The 17,996-nt window shown below is 37.4% G+C and overlaps 1 protein-coding gene across 11 annotated transcripts in view; it reads left to right on the top strand.

Moving 5' to 3' along the window:
- The first annotated feature begins 3,096 nt into the window (after window positions 1-3,096).
- PIKFYVE (phosphoinositide kinase, FYVE finger containing) overlaps window positions 3,097-17,996 on the top strand; it is a 69,773-nt gene continuing 54,873 nt past the window's right edge. For 7 of the 11 annotated variants that reach the window (XR_001363659.1, XR_001363660.1, XM_005874201.2 and 4 more), the window contains exons 1-8: window positions 3,097-3,275; window positions 5,173-5,325; window positions 5,571-5,606; window positions 9,479-9,597; window positions 10,201-10,372; window positions 12,193-12,400; window positions 14,459-14,548; window positions 17,282-17,420. Coding sequence is in view for 9 of the 11 variants with exons in the window: in XM_005874201.2 (XP_005874263.1) it covers window positions 3,104-3,275; window positions 5,173-5,325; window positions 5,571-5,606; window positions 9,479-9,597; window positions 10,201-10,372; window positions 12,193-12,400; window positions 14,459-14,548; window positions 17,282-17,420 (1,089 nt within the window). In the remaining 2 variants the exon portion in view is untranslated. The remainder of the gene's footprint in view (window positions 3,276-5,172; window positions 5,326-5,570; window positions 5,607-9,478; window positions 9,598-10,200; window positions 10,373-12,192; window positions 12,401-14,458; window positions 14,549-17,281; window positions 17,421-17,996) is intronic. The other 4 variants (XM_005874204.2, XM_014546066.1, XM_014546070.1 and 1 more) reach the window with 2 other exon arrangements.

The raw sequence follows: 17,996 nt of genomic DNA, 5'->3' as shown, positions 1-17,996 counted from the left end.
CGACCCACAGGTTGAGAACCATTGGTCTAAGACGAGGAGACTTGATTTCCCAACTAGGAGTTGTTCCCAGCAAGAGGGTGAGACGGATGTGATAGGCATTTTTAAGGAATTAAGTTTCTTTTGTCTAATAGAGAGACTGTTCTTAAGACATTCCAGAAATAGGAGAAATGCTGGGATTCTGTGTAAAGCAAGTTATGTATCTGGTGTCTGTATATGTTGAATGATCATGTATTGATTCAGTGCATCCTCTGTTGTAAAATCAGTACCCTGTGGACGGTACAGGTAGTTGCTTGGTACATTGCACTGTCTTATTTCTGATTTATTTACATCTTATTTCTGACTTACTTGAATCTCGTTTTCTGCCACTCCAAAAATTCCCACTCCATCAGGATTCTTAGAAAAACACATTCTTGGTGTCTCGCACTTGGGTTTGTGGCAAAGATTGAGCAGGTTAAGTCTCTTCTGTAGAGCCAGACTACTTTCCTGAATCCCCCCCTTTTCTTTTTGGGATGAGTAATAGGGGTCACGTTGTGGTTTTCCTTTAGTGTTTCTGTTGGCCTGGTGATCAAAAGTTGAACAACAACAAAAAATCTTTGTTAATGAAGACTAACATTTCTGATATTCAGCTGTCTTACATTATTAGATATGTTTTGAAAAAACTACTTAGAAGCCCTGGCCGGATTGCTCAGTTGGTTAGAGCGTTGTCCGGATACGCCTAGGTTTTGGATTCCATCCCTGGTCAGGGCACATACAAGAATCAACCAATGAAAGCATAAATAAGTGGAACAACAAATCTCTCTAATCAATTTTTTAAAAATTTAAAAAATACTTAGAAATGACGACTGATATTTGGATCTTTTTTATGTGCAGAAATTTTGATATTGGCTGGCAGATTGGGTTTATTTTCTACATTTTAATACCTGATTAGTCTTCAGGCTGGCTTAAGCAACGAGAGTGTGTGAAGTGGGTCTGCAAATAATCAATAGCAGCCTTCCAATGAGAAGAGGCAAAGCAAGCACTGGTGATACATGGATGAATAGGTTAATACTTTTAATTACTGATCAGCAAGGAAAGAGTCCTAGTTTATTTCAGAGACAGTTGTTAAGCTACCAGAGAATAAGAGTTGTAAGGTAGGTGTGTTTTCCCCCACAGAATCCTGTTGGCATTATGTGATTTTTAAATTAATTCTATGTGGTTGTATTTATATTTCACATACTACATTTGATGAGTGTTTTCATGGTAATTTTTATCCTCACACCTCTATAGCTACTAAAGAGTGGGTGACTCTTTAAAGTAATGCTAGGACTCTGGGCAGATTGCTAACTCTGCTTCTGATGGTACTTTTATCAAAGTAGAATGCATGTAGGCTGACTTCCGAGGCCTGAGGCTTATTGCCATTACGTTATTCTTTCTTTTCAAGTACTTCCACCCCCCTGTTTTTTGAAATTTACATTTGATCAGTCTCCAGCTTATTTACTAATCCTTTATGGGAAAATATGGATTGTCACGACACTTGGGAAGGATTGCTGACTGGGCTCCCCAGTAGAAGATGATGATAAAGAGGTTCCTTCCCTCTCTCCTCCCCCCTCTTCTCTCCCTCCTCTTCTCCCTCTGCTCCTTCCTCTTCCTCCTTTCCTTTTCCCCTCCCTCCATTTCAGTAAACATTTACTGCCAAAATTCCGTTCAAGTCAGTGGTTTCAATTCTGTTTTGTTTAATTTGTTAAGTAAATTATTAATCAGGCAACATCTTGAGTGATTAGAATTCAGAATGGCTGGATTTGGAAGTCTGTGTCTTTAGACTTCTTTAGAGCAAGCCATTTTGCTCTAAAGAAGTACTCTGGCTGAAACCTGGGCTTTAGTTTCAGCTCTCCCACTGACTAGTTGTGTGACTCTCAAGAAAGTTGTTTTAGGCTCAGTGTACATCAGTTCCCTCAAAGGTAAAATACAGTAATAAGGCCAGTTCTGTGCACCTGTCAGGATTTTTGTAACAACTAAATGAGATGGTAAATATGATTTTGAAAGTGAAAACATTTTGTAAGAGTATAATGTCCTCTTTGTAAAGTTTAAATTAGATGACAAAACTATAGCACTTTAATGACTAGAGTTATGCATAGTTCATGGTTCTTCCCTTTTATGTGAAGTATTAATCAATATGGCAGGAAATAGACATCAGTGCTTTTCTGTAACTTCCATCTGGTGATGTGGTTACCTTCATTCACTAGTACTGCTTTGGTTTAACTAGGAATTTTGGCTAGTGCCTGGGAGGAAGATGATGGGGAACAGCTTGTTGATTTGGTTAGTCCCAAGGTGTGGAGGCATAGCTTGAGGTAATTTTTGAGTTGTTTTCTTTTAAAATACATTTTTATTGATTTCAGAGAGGAAGGGAGAGGGAGCAGGAGAAACAGCAATGATGAAAGAGAATCATTGATTGGCTGCCTCCTGCACGCCCCCTACTGGGGATTGAGCCCACAACCTAGGCATGTGCCCTTGATGGGACCCTTTAGTCCGCAGGCCGACGCTCTGTCCACTGAGCCAAACCATCTAGGACTGAGGTTTTTTAAAGTGTCGTTATGGGATGACTATTTCGTTTTCTTGGAAATAGTTACCCTTTATAGTTTTTTAAAAGGAAAATTTGAAGTGAGTCAAATAACGCTTTGAGGAATTTATATGCTGTGTAAAACTGGTTTCCTCCCATAACATAAAAAAAAGCTATCAAATATCTCTCCAAAAAACTTAAAAATGAAAAAGATAAACTATATAAAAATGCATTTTATTTCTTTTTACCTGTTCACACTTATGCCCTGCTTCTAATTTTTAAATACTTTCGATAATTTCGGTAATTTGAATAGCAATGTTGACATTAGATTGGCTATATAATCATGATTTTAGGTGAGTGAGACTTATTTATGATCTAGAATCTAGATAGATCATGAGTTTTCAAGCCTTAATTTGTAGTTTGTGCTAAGCTATGTGATTTATTTACTCTTTGGTTTTCATAGTCTGAATTTTCAGATATTTAGGGATGCTGTCTGTAATTAACGCTTGGGCTTCCTGAGGAACCTTATATCTTGTGCTTCTTTCTTCCATTTTTTAGACTCATGAAATGGCCACAGATGATAAGACTTCCCCAACGTTGGACTCTGCCAATGACCTGCCTCGATCTCCAACTAGTCCCTCGCATCTCACACACTTTAAACCTTTGACTCCTGATCAGGACGAACCTCCTTTTAAATCAGCGTATAGTTCTTTTGTAAATCTCTTTCGATTTAACAAAGGTAAGACTTATTCTTAAACATCAGAGAACCTACAATTTTGATTCTCTGAAATTCTCTTGTTCAGGTTTCATCTTGTGTCTTTGCAAGAGGGTAAATTATTAACAAGGAGAGAGCTTTAATCATAGGTCACAGATTTACTGCCTGAGAGAAAGCTAGAATTTTCACTGTAATATTATTATTTATTGGCAAGTGAATATCTGAATAAATGTTAAAAGAAGGTCCCTTTTTAAAGTGTCCCCCCCCACACACACACTTTTTTAAAAATTATGTTTCAACTTCTTAAGTTCACAGAATGAACTTTGTTCTTTTAGGGATTAATAGCCAAAACATTTTTAATTAAAGCAATGAATCTAAAAGAATCAGCACATGGGAAAAAAAGTTATTTTTTTTTTCAAAAATGGAACTATCGTAAGGCCTGTTGTTGACCTAAACCCATTAGGTAAGGTAAAAATGTAATGCTATCAAATTAAAAGATACTTTCAAAGTGAACTCTTTTTATATATTTTTTACCTGAAAAAAAAGTTAAGAAAACATGGCCTAAATTTTTTGCTTTATATTTGGCTATATTATTTGAAGTGGATTAAGAAATAAACCCTTTTGTTGTAAGGAATTTGGGGGGTTAATAGTTTAAGTAGAAATTTTAATAGTATTAACTGACTTTTATTAGTAGTCCTGTTTAAAGCTCTGTAAAAAATGCTAGCCCATTTTTAATTTTTTTAAAACCTCCTACAGATTTATTTATTTATTGTTAATCCTCTCTAACAGATAATTGGATACTTTTCCATTTATCTGTTAGAGAGAGTGGAAGAGAGTGAAAGACTGAGAGAAACATCGATGTGAAAGAAACACATCGATTGGTTGCCTCCTGCACGTGGCCTGACGGGACGGCAGGACTGGGCTGTGCCAGGGAGGAGGAGCCTGCAACCAAGGTATATGCCCTTGACCAGAATCAACCAGGGACCCTTCAGTCTGCAGGCCGACGCTCTATCCACAGCCAAATTGGCTAGGGCCTAGCCCATTTTCTAGACCAGCGGTTCTCAACCTGTGGGTCGCGACCCCTTTGGGGGTCGAACGACCCTTTCACAGGGGTCGCCTAAGACCATCGGAAAACACATATATAATTACACATTGTTTTTGTGATTAATCACTATGCTTTAATTATGTTCAATTTGTAACAATGAAATTGGGGGTCACCACAACCTGAGGAACTGTATTAAAGGGTTGCGGCATTAGGAAGGTTGAGAACCACTGTTCTAGACAGTTTAGAAAAATAAGCTATTGTTTAGAATAGTTTTAGATTTACAGAAAAATTGAGAAAATAGTACAGAGAGTTCTCATATACCCCACATCCAGTTTCTTTTATTAACATCTTACGTTAGTATGATACATTATTAAAATTAATAAATGAACAACTATTGATATATTATTAATTAAAGTATGTATTTTACTCATATGTCTTTAGTTTTTACCTAATGTCCTGTCAGGAGACCACATTATATTTAGTCATCATAAGATAATTTTTTTATTTAGCAAATGTTTATTGATCACCTACTATCCACTGGGTACTGTTTTAATAGCACAAGGGATCTGATTTATCCCAGAAACAAAACAGACCCTTTCAAAAATCTATGCCTTTGTGTGAAGCTTGCATTCTATTTTCTTTAATATGTTCAAGATATTTCTAATGAAAAATGAAACAAACTGAAGATCACATATACCCGGGATGTGAATATTGGCCTGTAATTTGGCCACTTCTTTGGATTTTAAAAAAAATCCTACTTTTTAATTATGCATGTAATACATATATACATTCCTTCCTGAAAGACTTCAGCTATTTCCTTCTCTCTGCTGAACTCTCTCGTTTTTCAAAATAACGCCAAGCTTTCCTTTGCTACAGAGAGAGTCGAAGGGGGCCAGGGTGAGCAGCAGTCTCTAAGTGGAAGTTGGACCAGCCCTCAGCTCCCTTCAAGAGCACAGTCTGTGAGGTCACCTACACCTTACAAAAAACAGCTTAATGAGCAACTCCAGCGGCGATCTTCAACAGTATTAGGTAAGACAGTGTTCTTACTTCATTCTTCTCTGTGCTTTAGATTTTTCCACAGTCATTGTTTCCCAGGTTGCTTTTGACAACTTTTCTGCAGTTTGCAATGGTCAGGTACGCTTCAGAATTAATGAAACTGTTGCCTAGATAGTGAAAGAATTTGTAAAATTTCTTAAACATTTTATTAAACTTTAATTTAGGCTGGGCAGAAACCTCTTGATTGTTTTTTGATTAATTACTTGCTTGGGTTTCAGCAGAGAACAGTTTGCCACATCCCCAGGAGAACACAGGTTAGTTTCCGCTTTGTGAATGAACCCTGCATCTATTCGTGGGATGGCTCGTGTAATGTGATGTGCATGCCTCTGGCTGCAGAACTCTTCCAACTCCATTAATGGGCTGCCACGGGCTCTTGGCCTCTGTCCTTGTTGGGGTGCAAGCTGTCAGTGTGGCTGGGTAAGCTGAGCTCCTCTTGCCTGTATGTTGTCCATCCCGGTCTACCCCATAGTCATCTCATTCATTTTCACGCTTTTCTGATGAGTATGGGCTGGGAATCAGTGCCTGAATTGAGAGGCTATCGATAAAGTGAGTTGTTTTATGCTTTATTTTTGTTGGATTATTAAACTCAGTGAAGTGGTTTGCCCAGCTCAAGGTGACAGAAGAAAGGCAGTGAGAGGTAGCATGATAGAGGGTAAGGGGCGCAGCATTGGAAATCAAGTGTCTTTGAATGTCAGATCCTCGTCTTGTCTGCCAGCCTCCTCCATGAGATCCTCGAGTGAAAGATAGGCAGGTGCAGGTAATGGTGGTTGTCAGGAGGATGTTTTATTGCTAATTGAGACTTGGTTTAGAACCTTCAGGTGGGACAGAAGGAGGAGGAGAAATCAAGCAGAAGAGTTGCTCTCTGAGGACTGGAACAGAGCTGGCTGCATCACCCTGCATATTTCCCAGGCCAGAGAGCCTCAGCCGGGGTTACGGCAGCATCTGGGAGGAAGAATCAGAAAGTGGGAAGGGGGAGAGGGAGAATGGAGCTCTCCTTTTACCTCAAGGAATGGAAGGGAAGAGACTATCCCCACTTTAACCTCTAACCTCAGTAAACTCTCCTTAGCTCTTGAAGCTGACCGTGGCAACACGCCTGTTCTTGTTGAGGTAGCACTTTTGACTAAAGCCTGTGCTGAATTAAGCATAGGACATCTTCTTTTGTAAAATTGAGGAGTCGGACTAGAATCTCATCGTTTAGGGTTACAAACTGACAGCCTACCAAATCTTGCTTTGGTGTTTTGATAAACTTGAATTTAAGTATCAGCAGGTGGAGCCTGTAATGTCTGGTTTGCTGCAGTCCCCACCTTTTCTTATTGTTTTGTACCAGGTGCACTTGATTCATTTATTCTACCCTACCTGCTAGAGCAGCGGTCGCCAACCTTTCTGGTCCGCAGACCACCTGTTGGCGACCGCTGTGCTAAAGGCTCAGAAACCCGGGACTGTCTGACCAACCAAATTCCTTTTCCTGTTACAAGGCTGTCGTTTCACAATATACTAGCTCTATGACCAAGGGAAAACCATTTAATTTTCTAATATTGGCTTTACAAGAGGTGCAGCTAAGGTTGTTTACCTAATGGCAGAGTGCTAGACCAGTGTTTCCCTCAGCACTCTTTCATCTTCATCTGAGAGCTCTGATTCTCTTGGTTTCAGGAACAGACCTGCTGTTCCTTTCCTAGTGGCCGGTGCTTTTAGTACTCTCTCACACTCCTAACTGGCTAAATGCAAGGGGCTTCACAATTGTTTGTTGTCTGTGCATGAGAGCATAACCGTTACGATTCTAACAGCTTCATCTGTCTCTTTTTCAACTAATAAATCATGGAGAGTTGCTTTATATTGTGATATTAAAAAAAAAAGTGATCATTCTAATACTCATACTCCCCCCCCAAGAATCCTTTTTAAAAAAATTTATTGATTGATTCAGAGAGAGAGAGAGAAACATTGGTTTGCTGTTCCACCCATTTCTGCATTCATTGGTTGATTCTTATATGTGCCCTGACTGAGATTGAACCTGCAACCTTAGCATATCGGGACGGTACTCTGATCAACTGAGCTACCCAGCCCGGGTTCAGACTGATACATTTTTATTGTAGTAACAACATAGGTATCTGCTGAAATTAGGACATTATTATTTATAGAAAGTAAGTTTTCTAACATAGGTGCTGTTTAGCTAATTATTTCTGTATTTAAATTATCTAGGAAAATTCTTCGTCAATTTGGATTTATATATGGACCTTTCATTTATTGTAATCCTTTTTTTCCTACTAACTCAAAGCACACCTAAAACAAATCAAGCAAATCAGTGAGTTAAAGAAAGATGTAGCATGGGTATTTTCCATCTTACTTTGTCAAGATTATTAGGTTAATAAGTTTAAATTAATAGGCATGTTCATTCCTTTTGTCAAGCCACCTCCATTTCATCCTTAGGTTTTATAGCTGCCAGAGCCAGGACTAGGTGGAAACGTCAGTAGTGATCTTGCTCTAAATAAAAAGGAATAATATGACAGCTTTGGCGGGCACACCCATCCTGGCCACAAAACTGGAATTTGGACTGTGGTTATTGATAGGCCTGGCTCTAGTAGTGCGATTTTAAGTGTAAGTGGTGCCCTCCAGTGTGGAGCTGTAGGGGCAGGGAGGTAGCAGAGAGGGTGGCATCACATTCTAGCAATTCTTGGGCAGTTTTCATCTGCTTTGACACTGGTGAAGGGAAGCCTATGGGTAAATGACCATCCTGGGTGTTCTCAAGTCTGTCAGCCTCTTTGGGATTGGGCTGTTCAGTTCCGTTCTGAGCAACTGTGAGACTTTGGATACGTGGTCTGCAGACTGAACTGAACTGCTCAATCCTGTTGCTGTGTTGTTGTTTTTAAATAATTTAAAAAATATTTTTATTGATTTCAGAGAGAAAAGGAGAGGGAAAGAGAGATAGAAACATCAATGACGAGAGAGAATCACTGATCGACTGCCTCTTGCACACACACCCACTGGGGATCGAGCCCTGACTAGGAATCGAACCCTGACCTCCAGGTTCATAGGTCAACACTCAACCACTGAGCTGTGCTGGCTGGGCTGTTGCTGTTTAACTATAGAGACTAAACTAGGTTAACTCACTGGGATTGCTTTTTCTGCTGCTAAATTTCTAGCTGGTGTTTACTATGGCTTGGGATCAAAGGGCCCAAGAAATCACTCATGAATTTTGGGCCATGTAAGCAAGTCTCCCATCCCAGGCCTCAAAACCACCAGTGGTCTCAGACAGTGCTTATCTTAGGTAGCCTTACTTGCTTGTGAAGTAGTGTTTTATATGGTAATATAAAGACACCGTTGAAAGAAACCCTTTGAACGCCTCTTACCTTTCTTTATAAAGACTAGTTTTAACTCAATCCATATCACTGGCTGTGAGAACATAAGTATATACTAACTAGAGGCCCGATGCATGAAATTTATGCAAGAGTGGCACCTGGGACCCGGCTTCCTTTGAAGCCCCGGCTTCATCCAGAAGGTCATCTGGAAGGGTGTCTGGTCTAATTAGCATATTTCACTTTTATTATTATAGATAATATGAGGCACTGTGCATCACATATATACCTTGTTTTGCATAGATACTGGGCTGAGGGCTGCTTTCAGGCTGGCAATTGACTGAAGCTCCCAACCGCTCCTTGTTTTCTTTTTTTTATTCTGGGCCAGCTTTAGCTCTGGCTCTAGCTCTGAGGCTTCCGCTGCTATAATCGAAACAATGTATAACTCTAGCTCTGAGATCCCGGCTGGCTGAAAGCTGATTTCTGGGGTTTTGTTTAGCTACTACATTTGCAACATAGTACATAGTTTCTTAGAGTTGTAGCTCAGAGGCCGTCAAGTCAGGCGGGGGTTGGAGTCCGCAGTCACTGCAGCAAGCAAACCTCATGTTCGCTTCCAGCTGCCTGGCTGCCGGCCGCCATCTTGGCTGACAGTTAATTTGCATAAGGATATGCTGATTAGCCAATGGGAAGGGTAGCTCGTACGCCAATTACCATGTTTCTCTTTTATTAGTGTAGATAATATGAGGCACTGTGCATCACATATATACCTTGTTTTGCATAGATACTGAAAACTATTTACAAGGTTCTTTTTATTTTTTTTGGTTAATCTGATTCAGAAACAAGAAGGAAAGCAGAACCTACCTTTGGAGGTCATGACCCTCGTACAGCCGTTCAGCTTCGAAGCCTCAGCACAGTATTAAAACGCCTCAAGGAAATCATGGAGGGGAAAAGCCAGGTACAGTCCAAGGGCTTTAGAAGATACTTATTAAGCCTTTATATGGGTTCATACCATACTCACTGAAAATGGCATAATGTCCTTGAAATCAAGTTCAGTTAGTACTTAATTTTAATTGATCACTTTCCCCTCTTTATAGTTAGATGTTCTTTTGTTTTCTGTTCAAAACACAATAAAAAGCTTTATTATTTGTGTGAAGTTTAGGGGTCAAGCTCCTTTTTTTTCCTCATTGCTGTCCAGTGCGACCCAGCATCATGTTTGAAAAGACCATCCTTCACTGAATGCATTATAAATCTTGTCAAGTCCATAGATATGTGTGTAAGGATGTGCTAGGCTCTCTTTTCTGCTCCATAGCTTCATTTTTTTCTATTCTTGAACTAATACTCTAAAATTATTGTAGCTTTACATGAAGGTTGGTCATGTAAGTCCTTTAGTTTTGTTTAAGATTGTCATGGTGAGTTTGGCTATTTCCATTTCCATATGAATTCTAGGAGTAGCTTTTCAGTTTCTGCAAAAGAAGCTGTATAAAATTTTGGTTAGTATTGCATTTGCTATTGAATCTTCATCAGTATTTTCAAGAAGCCTTCACATATTTTGTTACAGGATAGTGACCTGAAGCAATACTGGATGCCGGATAGCCAATGTAAGGAGTGCTATGACTGCAGTGAGAAGTTTACAACCTTTAGGCGCAGACACCATTGCCGACTGTGTGGGCAGATATTCTGCAGTCGTTGCTGTAATCAAGAAATCCCGGGAAAATTTATGGGCTATACAGGTAAATGCATTTTATTGACAGTCTTACAATTTTTAAACATTCATAAGTATAAAATAGTTATAATACAGACTGATATAAAGCTAATTTTTATTTTGGGCTTAATGTGTGAGCCATGGAGAACACAGAGGTCAGAGAGACACAGCTTTGCTTTTAAAGGCTTCATAGTTGAATAACATAGTAAATGGGGATGTTTATAAATAAGTAGAGTAACAGACAGGGTATCATAGATGCTATCAGAAAACCCTAGGGGCATTAACATTTATTACATAAGGTGGTTAGAGTAGGTTACTTTACGAGTTTATATTACTATGAGAGTTTTCATTTTATAAAATACAGATTTTCTTTGAGTATGTGACTGTGCTTTAGTAATTGCATCTCTCATTCTTTCATAAGTTGTAGCAATGTAGAAGTTTTAATTATTTGTTGAAGCAGAAAAAACTAAACAATGGTGTGTGGATTTATACAGTGATTTTTGAAAGTGGAAAGTGGGCAGACGGTACCCAAATGAAAACACTCTAAGCTTCTCATGTTATTTTCATTATCATGCAGATTTTCCTTTTGGCTTTATTTACTTCTTTTTTCACCTAAACTGCTACAGAGTTTTTAACCTGAATTATCTTTCATCCAGATTATGGCTACAGCCTTTAAAAAGATTTTTTTACCATTAGAAAAGCCATTTAAAAAGTTTTTTTTTCTACCTGTAATTCACTTTCCATACTCTAGTTGGTATTCTTAATTAAATTAAGTTAAATGCTAATTTGATGATGTCAGGGTATCCCCTGCCTAAAACCCTTTCAGAAATCCCAATACCCTTAGGATAAAATCCTGTCGTTTTAATATCATTTGTGTGTTAGTTTTCTAGGACTGTCATAACAAAATATTACAAACTAAGCAAAATGTTAATTTTGCTTAAAATACATGCATAATTTAATAAAACAGTACTATATTAGTAGTCTTAAAATGAAAAAAATAAAACAAATAAATTATACTTGGTAATAATTATAGTAAAAGTTGACTAAGAAATCTTTCTGTTCTATCGTAGCACTTTTCTAATGTTAATGCTAAAAAATTTAAGGTTGAATTGTTAAATAACATGTTACTTGTAAAGTTTAATTATCTTACCTTTTTTAGTGTACTAAAATATAGAATAACACAAATAATTGTTACAGAAAAACAGTAGAAATGAAAACTTACATTTGGGCAGAACTATACCCTAAATAAAATTACAACATTTAAAAGTATTAAATAACCTAGTTGTTTGTCCTCCCAAGAATATTTTATTTCCATTCTAACTTTCACTATAAGAATTTTCTTAACAATCCCCCTTCCCCATATTTCCTATTATTTATTTTAAAACAATGCCCCCTTGTGGAGGCTACTCTTCGGGGCTTCACAGTAGAGACCCAGGTATCATATTTTTCTTCCTTACTTTTTGCTTGTGGAAAATACGTTGTTCCCATTTGTGTTGGTTTATTTACTTTATTTAAATTTTTTTTCTTGAACCTTCTGTCCCTCATTTTACTTTTTGAACCTTGAGAAATACTTTTAATCAGAGTTTTCTATCTACTATTATTGAGTGATATTTTTTAACTTGTTATAAATACTTGAGGTAATTTGTATACTTGAATTTATCATATGATGGTTTTTAAAGTATGTAACTGAGCTAACAGAATTATTTTACTTTGTTAAAAGTATTTTTTGGTCCTTACTTGAAGACATTTTCCTTTTATTATATTAACTATTGACCCAAAGATTTAATACATCTGTTAAGTAATACATTGTTGTTATTTTTTACTGATTTTTTTCTTTTTCCTTTCTAGGGGACCTCCGAGCTTGCACTTACTGTAGAAAAATAGCCTTAAGTTATGCGCACTCCACGGACAGTAATTCCATTGGGGAAGACTTGAGTGCTCTTTCAGATTCTGCCTCCTCATTGTCTGTACTTGATCCTGGTGAGCCCAGAACACCTGTTGGGAGTAGAAAAGCCAGTCGCAACATATTTTTAGAGGATGACTTTGCCTGGCAAAGGTACTGTCACTTAAATATAATTTTATATTTGAGAAATACTGATAGTCTTGTGCCCTGTGAGTGCTTTTAGTTTAACATTTACCTTCTTTGAATTGTTAACTAAAAGCACTTTGAGTCGTTTCCTGCATATTCCCATTTTATCCTTTTTGTTTGGCTTGTCTCCAGAAGGGTCACAGAGGATGTTTATGGGCAGTGATTATAATGACTAGTTAAAATGTCAAGAGGAGAGATTTTATATCTTACTCATTCACTGTTTTGTCCTTGACACCAAGAACAGTATGAGACCTATGTATGATCTAGATAGTATTTGTTGAACAGACAATAGAAGTTTAGGTCAATAATTTCTAATGTAGTCTTCTTAGGAGAGTATTCATAAGATTTATAGTCATAATATTTCAAATGAAATTAGATTATTTTCCTTCCTTGGGAACAGTTCATGTTTTTCCATCTGTCTAAATATGCTACACTGCCTGGTAGTGGAGGAAGTTACCAGCTTTTTCTTGGAAGTTATCTGGAATTATTTGAATTAGAATGCTAGATTCATCAGTTTCTGATTTTTTTTTCCCAGCTAAATTGTTTTTTTTGTGCATAATGCCAATGTGGCCATGTTAAAGAGCTTAGAGTTTTAACTAATATCTTTCTGATTAGTGGTTATTATATTTATAACCCCTTAAGGGAGTGAGGAATTAGTATGTAACCAATGAATTTAAACAATGGTCAAAATGAATGAATTATAGCTACATTTCACATATATGAATCTCAGGGACATAATATAGAGTAGAAAAGAAAGTCACATTTATATCCAGTAATTATTCTTTTTACATAATGTTAAAAAAATATACAGAATAAGCACACTGTCTAGGGATACCAATAATGGTTAACTTAAAGAAAAGGAAGAGACTGATAAATAGAAAATTTACAATGGTAGTTTCATTGAAGGCAGGGAGGGGGACGGAATTGGGTAGGAAAACACAAGCACTTGAAAGTCAGTGATAACGTTCTCTTAAATTGCTCAATGGTGCATTGGTGTTGGTGGCATCATGATTTTTTCTAATACATATATATTTACTAGTAATATTTGTTGATTTCAGAGAGGAAGGGAGAGGGAGAGAGAAATAGAAACATCAGTGATGAGAGAGAATCATTGATTTGCTGCCTCCTGCACACCCCACACTGGGGATCGAGCCTGCAACCCGGGCATGTGCCCTGACCGGGAATCAAACTGTGACCTCCTGGTTCATAGGTTGATGCTCAGCCACTGAGTCACGCCAGCTGGGCCATCATGATTCTTTATATGTTTCAGGTACTTTATACATTTTAAAGATTGATTCACATTTAATAAAACAAAACATAGGAATTTTTTAGTTTTTGCTTACTTTAGTTATAATGTCTTTTAGTTGTACCTGGCCCTATTGTGTGAGCCCAGAATTAGCAATGCAATTTAATAAACCAGGTTTGAAAGCATCCTGAGAGATGTAGGATAGATGTTAAAGGTGGGATAATTTTAGGTGTTGTGCTAATTGTTAATGTTCACTCTTTTTTAGTCATCATATCTCTGCAGTAGACACTACTTTCTCCTCTTGACAGATGTAGATGCTGAGGTTCAGAGAGATGACGCAGTGTACCCAAAGTCACACAGCTAGTAAGAGGTGGAGCCTGCACTTGGACCTAGGTGTGTCTGGCTCTGTAGTGCTAGTCCAGTGGGTCATGGCGACTGAGAATAAAATATTTGAGCTTAGGATTCCCCCCCTAAGTCACTTCAGAATTGTATTATTCATGTGAGAAGGAGTTTTCTAAGTAGCTATCCAACCAATTTATTATTTTAATGGCATTCCATATACTTAATACATTCTATTATCAGTCTTCTGGCATTTGATATACTTATGATAAAAACCATACTCTTCCCACTTTAATTAAAGGAAGGAAACAAAAAATGGCCCATAATCTCATTATTACAGTGGAAAACAATCTGTTTTTCAGTGTTAAAGCATTTCATTGAAATTGGATTAGTTTGTTACTGTCCCAAATCATCTCAAGTTTTTCCTTTTTTATTTATAGTTTGATTCATCCAGAGTCCTCAAATACTTCTCTTTCAACAAGACTTGTATCTGTGCAAGAGGATGCTGGGAAATCTCCTGCTCGAAATAGGTAAGCTGCCAAGTAAAAACGCTGTATTCTGTGTCTGGTTTTCCTTCTTTTCATAGTAATGAGAAGAACAAACAGAAAAAAATGGGCAGGGTTGATTGCTACACACTTTCTTAGCTCTAAAATCTGAATTAAACTATCATTTCCTTTTTGCTAGTCAGCTCTCACTGTCTGAGTGGCTTATTTCTACCCGTTTTCCACTGGCTTCAGATCTTGGAACCAGTACCCTCCTCTTCTAACTGGTGCAGTAGTCCAGACAAGAGAACAGGAGTAGTGGGTGTGGCTGGTCATATTCTAGATATACTTTGATTGTAGTGCTAACAGGACTTACTAAACAATTGGAGGTAAAAGATGACTCAGGTTTTTGGCCTGAGTGTGGTTGGGATGATGGAATTGTCATTTATTGAGATGGGGAAGACTTGGAGGAACAGTTTGGTTTTAGACATGCTGAATTTGAGGTACCTTCTAGACATCCATGTGAGATGTCAAATAGTTCAGGAGAGAGCTGCAAGCTGGAGATACAAACTTGGGTGTTGGCATCATGTGGATGGTATTTAAAGCATTGAACCAGGATGGAGATCATCAAAAGAGTGAGTGTGCAAAGGGAGGAAATAAAGACCAAAGACTGGGGTTGGGGAAGTAAAGAGGAACCAGAAAAGGAGCCTGAGAAGGAGAGAGCAGTGAGGATGTGAGGAAACCCTGGAAGTGTGTCGTCTTAGTAGCCAAGTGAAGACAGTTTTTCAAGGAGGGGGTTATCCTGCTACTATGTCTGGTGAGAGGAGGAGTGGAATATGCCCATTGGATTGAACAATGCTGACCTTGACTGGCAATTTCAGTGGGTCCTCTGGGCTTCAAGAGAGATTGGAAGGAGGATTGGAGATAGGAGTTTTGATATAGCAGGAAGGGAAAGGCAGAGAGATTTGGAGTTGAGACAGTTTTATAAAAGATGGGACAAATTACAGTGTTTCTGTTGGCATGTGCAGAAATACTGGTACATAGTGGTAGCTGTGCTAATTTACTATATGTCTCCATGTGTTTTGAATTAATGTTAAGATTGATGTAAGTCTTTAGGAAAGTTGTAAATTAGTCAGTGAGTACTACCTCTAAGTAAAGTTTTAGTCAGCATTCTTACCACTAAGCTACTTATTAGAATAATTCACAACAAAATTGACTGATTTTCAAAGTTATTCTTGTTGTGACTATATCAGAATATGTGTAGGGATGGTTAGAATGTTAGAGAAGCAGAATGCATGGGTAATGCACACATTGGAAAAGAGATTTTAATTAGTTGAATAAGACTGGCTACTTTTCACTAAAATAAAGATTAGAAATGAATAACTGATTATTTTTAAAATCTTGCTTATAGCCCTAGCCAGTTTGGCTCAGTGGATGAAGCCTCAGCCCAAGGACTGAAGGGTCCCCAGTTCGATTCCGGTCAAGGGCACATATCTCAGTTGCAGGCTCAATCCCCAAGTCCTGGTCCATATGAGAGGCAACCATTCAGTGTGTCTCTCTCACATTAATGTTTTCTCTGTCTCTCCCCCCTTGATTCCATTCTCTCTAAAAATCAGTGGAAAAATATCCTCAGGTGAGGATTAAAAAAAAAAAGGTTAAAAAAATTTTGCTTATATTATTTTAAAAGTATTTTTATCTTCATGTTGGTTCAAGTGAGACCTAGTTTTGAACGGCAGCCTGTTATTACCTGAGTTACCGTAGATAAATTCTTACTCTCTGATTCTTCATTTTTTAAATCTGTAGAATGAATCTAGTAGTATTTACTCCATGGAGTGCTGTGAGGATTAAATGAGGGAAGATACATATTCAGTAGACACTACTGAATGAGTATATAGTGTCTACTACACCATAGAAGCTTCTGCTTTTTATTCTTTATATGGAAGCTAAAATTGGGTTTCATTTTTTTCTAGGTAAAAGCTAACCAAATTTCTAGATAAATTTTTTTATAAAAGCTTGCTCAGTGCTATTGATACTCCACTTACAAGTCATTTATTTGGTAACTTTACCAAGAAGCAAAATTAAGGATATTATGTAAGTACTCATACAAAAAGAGAGGAAACACATTTTCACTAATTTTTTTATTGATTCAAAATGTAATAATTGAGGACAATATTTTTAATATAGGTCTACTAATGAGAAGAAAGGAATTCTTTCTGGGGGGATAACATTTTGCTTAGTTGTGGTTCAAAGTTAGTGTTCCATGTCATCAGAACATTAGAGATGGTTAACTAAAAATATTCTTATTTCACTTAAAAATAGTTTTTATGCAAAAACTATTTGGCCTGTGGGCCATGTTTTCCTGTTCGTGATCTGCAAGATTACTTCTGCATTTAGACTATGATTCTTTATATTTCTCAGTTAAATAAAAATACTAATTTTCAGTATTTTAACAAGAGAGTTATGTTAGAAGAGTTTATGTCTATTTCCTTTCAAATGTTACTGATGTATGAACTACATGTATAATGGTTTTCCTGTAATCTTTCCATAGCGGCTCGCTTTTAAATTTGTCTTGTAATAATTTTAGACTAACATAGAAGCTGGGAATATAGTACAGAGAGTTTCTGGATGCTCTTCTCCCAGCTTTCCCCAATGATATCATCACACACAGCCACAGAGCTACTTTTACCAGTACCCTTAACGTTGGCAAATAAGCATTTATCTAAAAATGAATTTATTGATGACAATTTATAACTGTGTTTCACTTTGTGTTTTTATTCCCAGATCAGCCAGCATTACTAACCTGTCACTGGATCGATCTGGTTCTCCCATGGTGCCTTCATATGAGACATCTGTCAGTCCCCAGGCTAACCGAACATATGTGAGGACAGAAACCAATGAGGATGAACGCAAAATTCTTCTGGTACTCGTCCAGTATCTTTGGCCCATAGCTAGTTTTGATCATAAAGAATGTTTACCTCTCTGATTTTTCTTTTTTTTTTTTCAAGAAACATACAAATGAAATAGCTAGTTAGCATATAAATTACATAGGGAAATAATTAGCTAAAGTTTTTATTAGTATCACCTGAGAAATTGGTCAAGAATTCCATGCTCATATATTGCATTAATATTTTCTTGACCCCTTTCATCTGGCAAGATCAGAATTCAGGTGCCTACATAATGAGAGAGCTTAACTTTTAGTTAGGTCCCAGATTGCTATTTAAACTTTAAAACATGTTTCTCACGCACATGGAATGCCTTCAGACATTTAATACTGTATGTTTATATGAGATAATAATCAGTTGTTTATTGAATTTATCTGTGTGTAAAATACTGTGTTCAATCATAAGAATGACTCAAAGAAATGGAAGATACGGCTTCTGTCCTCAAGCTTGCAATTCACAAGGTAGATAGGAGATCAGTGGGTAGGTCCTTAATAGTAAAAGAAGTAATACTATATAAGCATAACCAATGGACATAAGACACTGCGGGGTAGGGG

The sequence above is a fragment of the Myotis brandtii genome, unplaced genomic scaffold (genome assembly GCF_000412655.1).
Source record: "Myotis brandtii unplaced genomic scaffold, ASM41265v1 scaffold43, whole genome shotgun sequence".
In the NCBI taxonomy this organism is placed as follows: Eukaryota; Metazoa; Chordata; class Mammalia; order Chiroptera; family Vespertilionidae; genus Myotis; species Myotis brandtii.
Note: the sequence above shows the minus strand (reverse complement) of the source record. Positions and strands in the feature narration are given on the sequence as shown.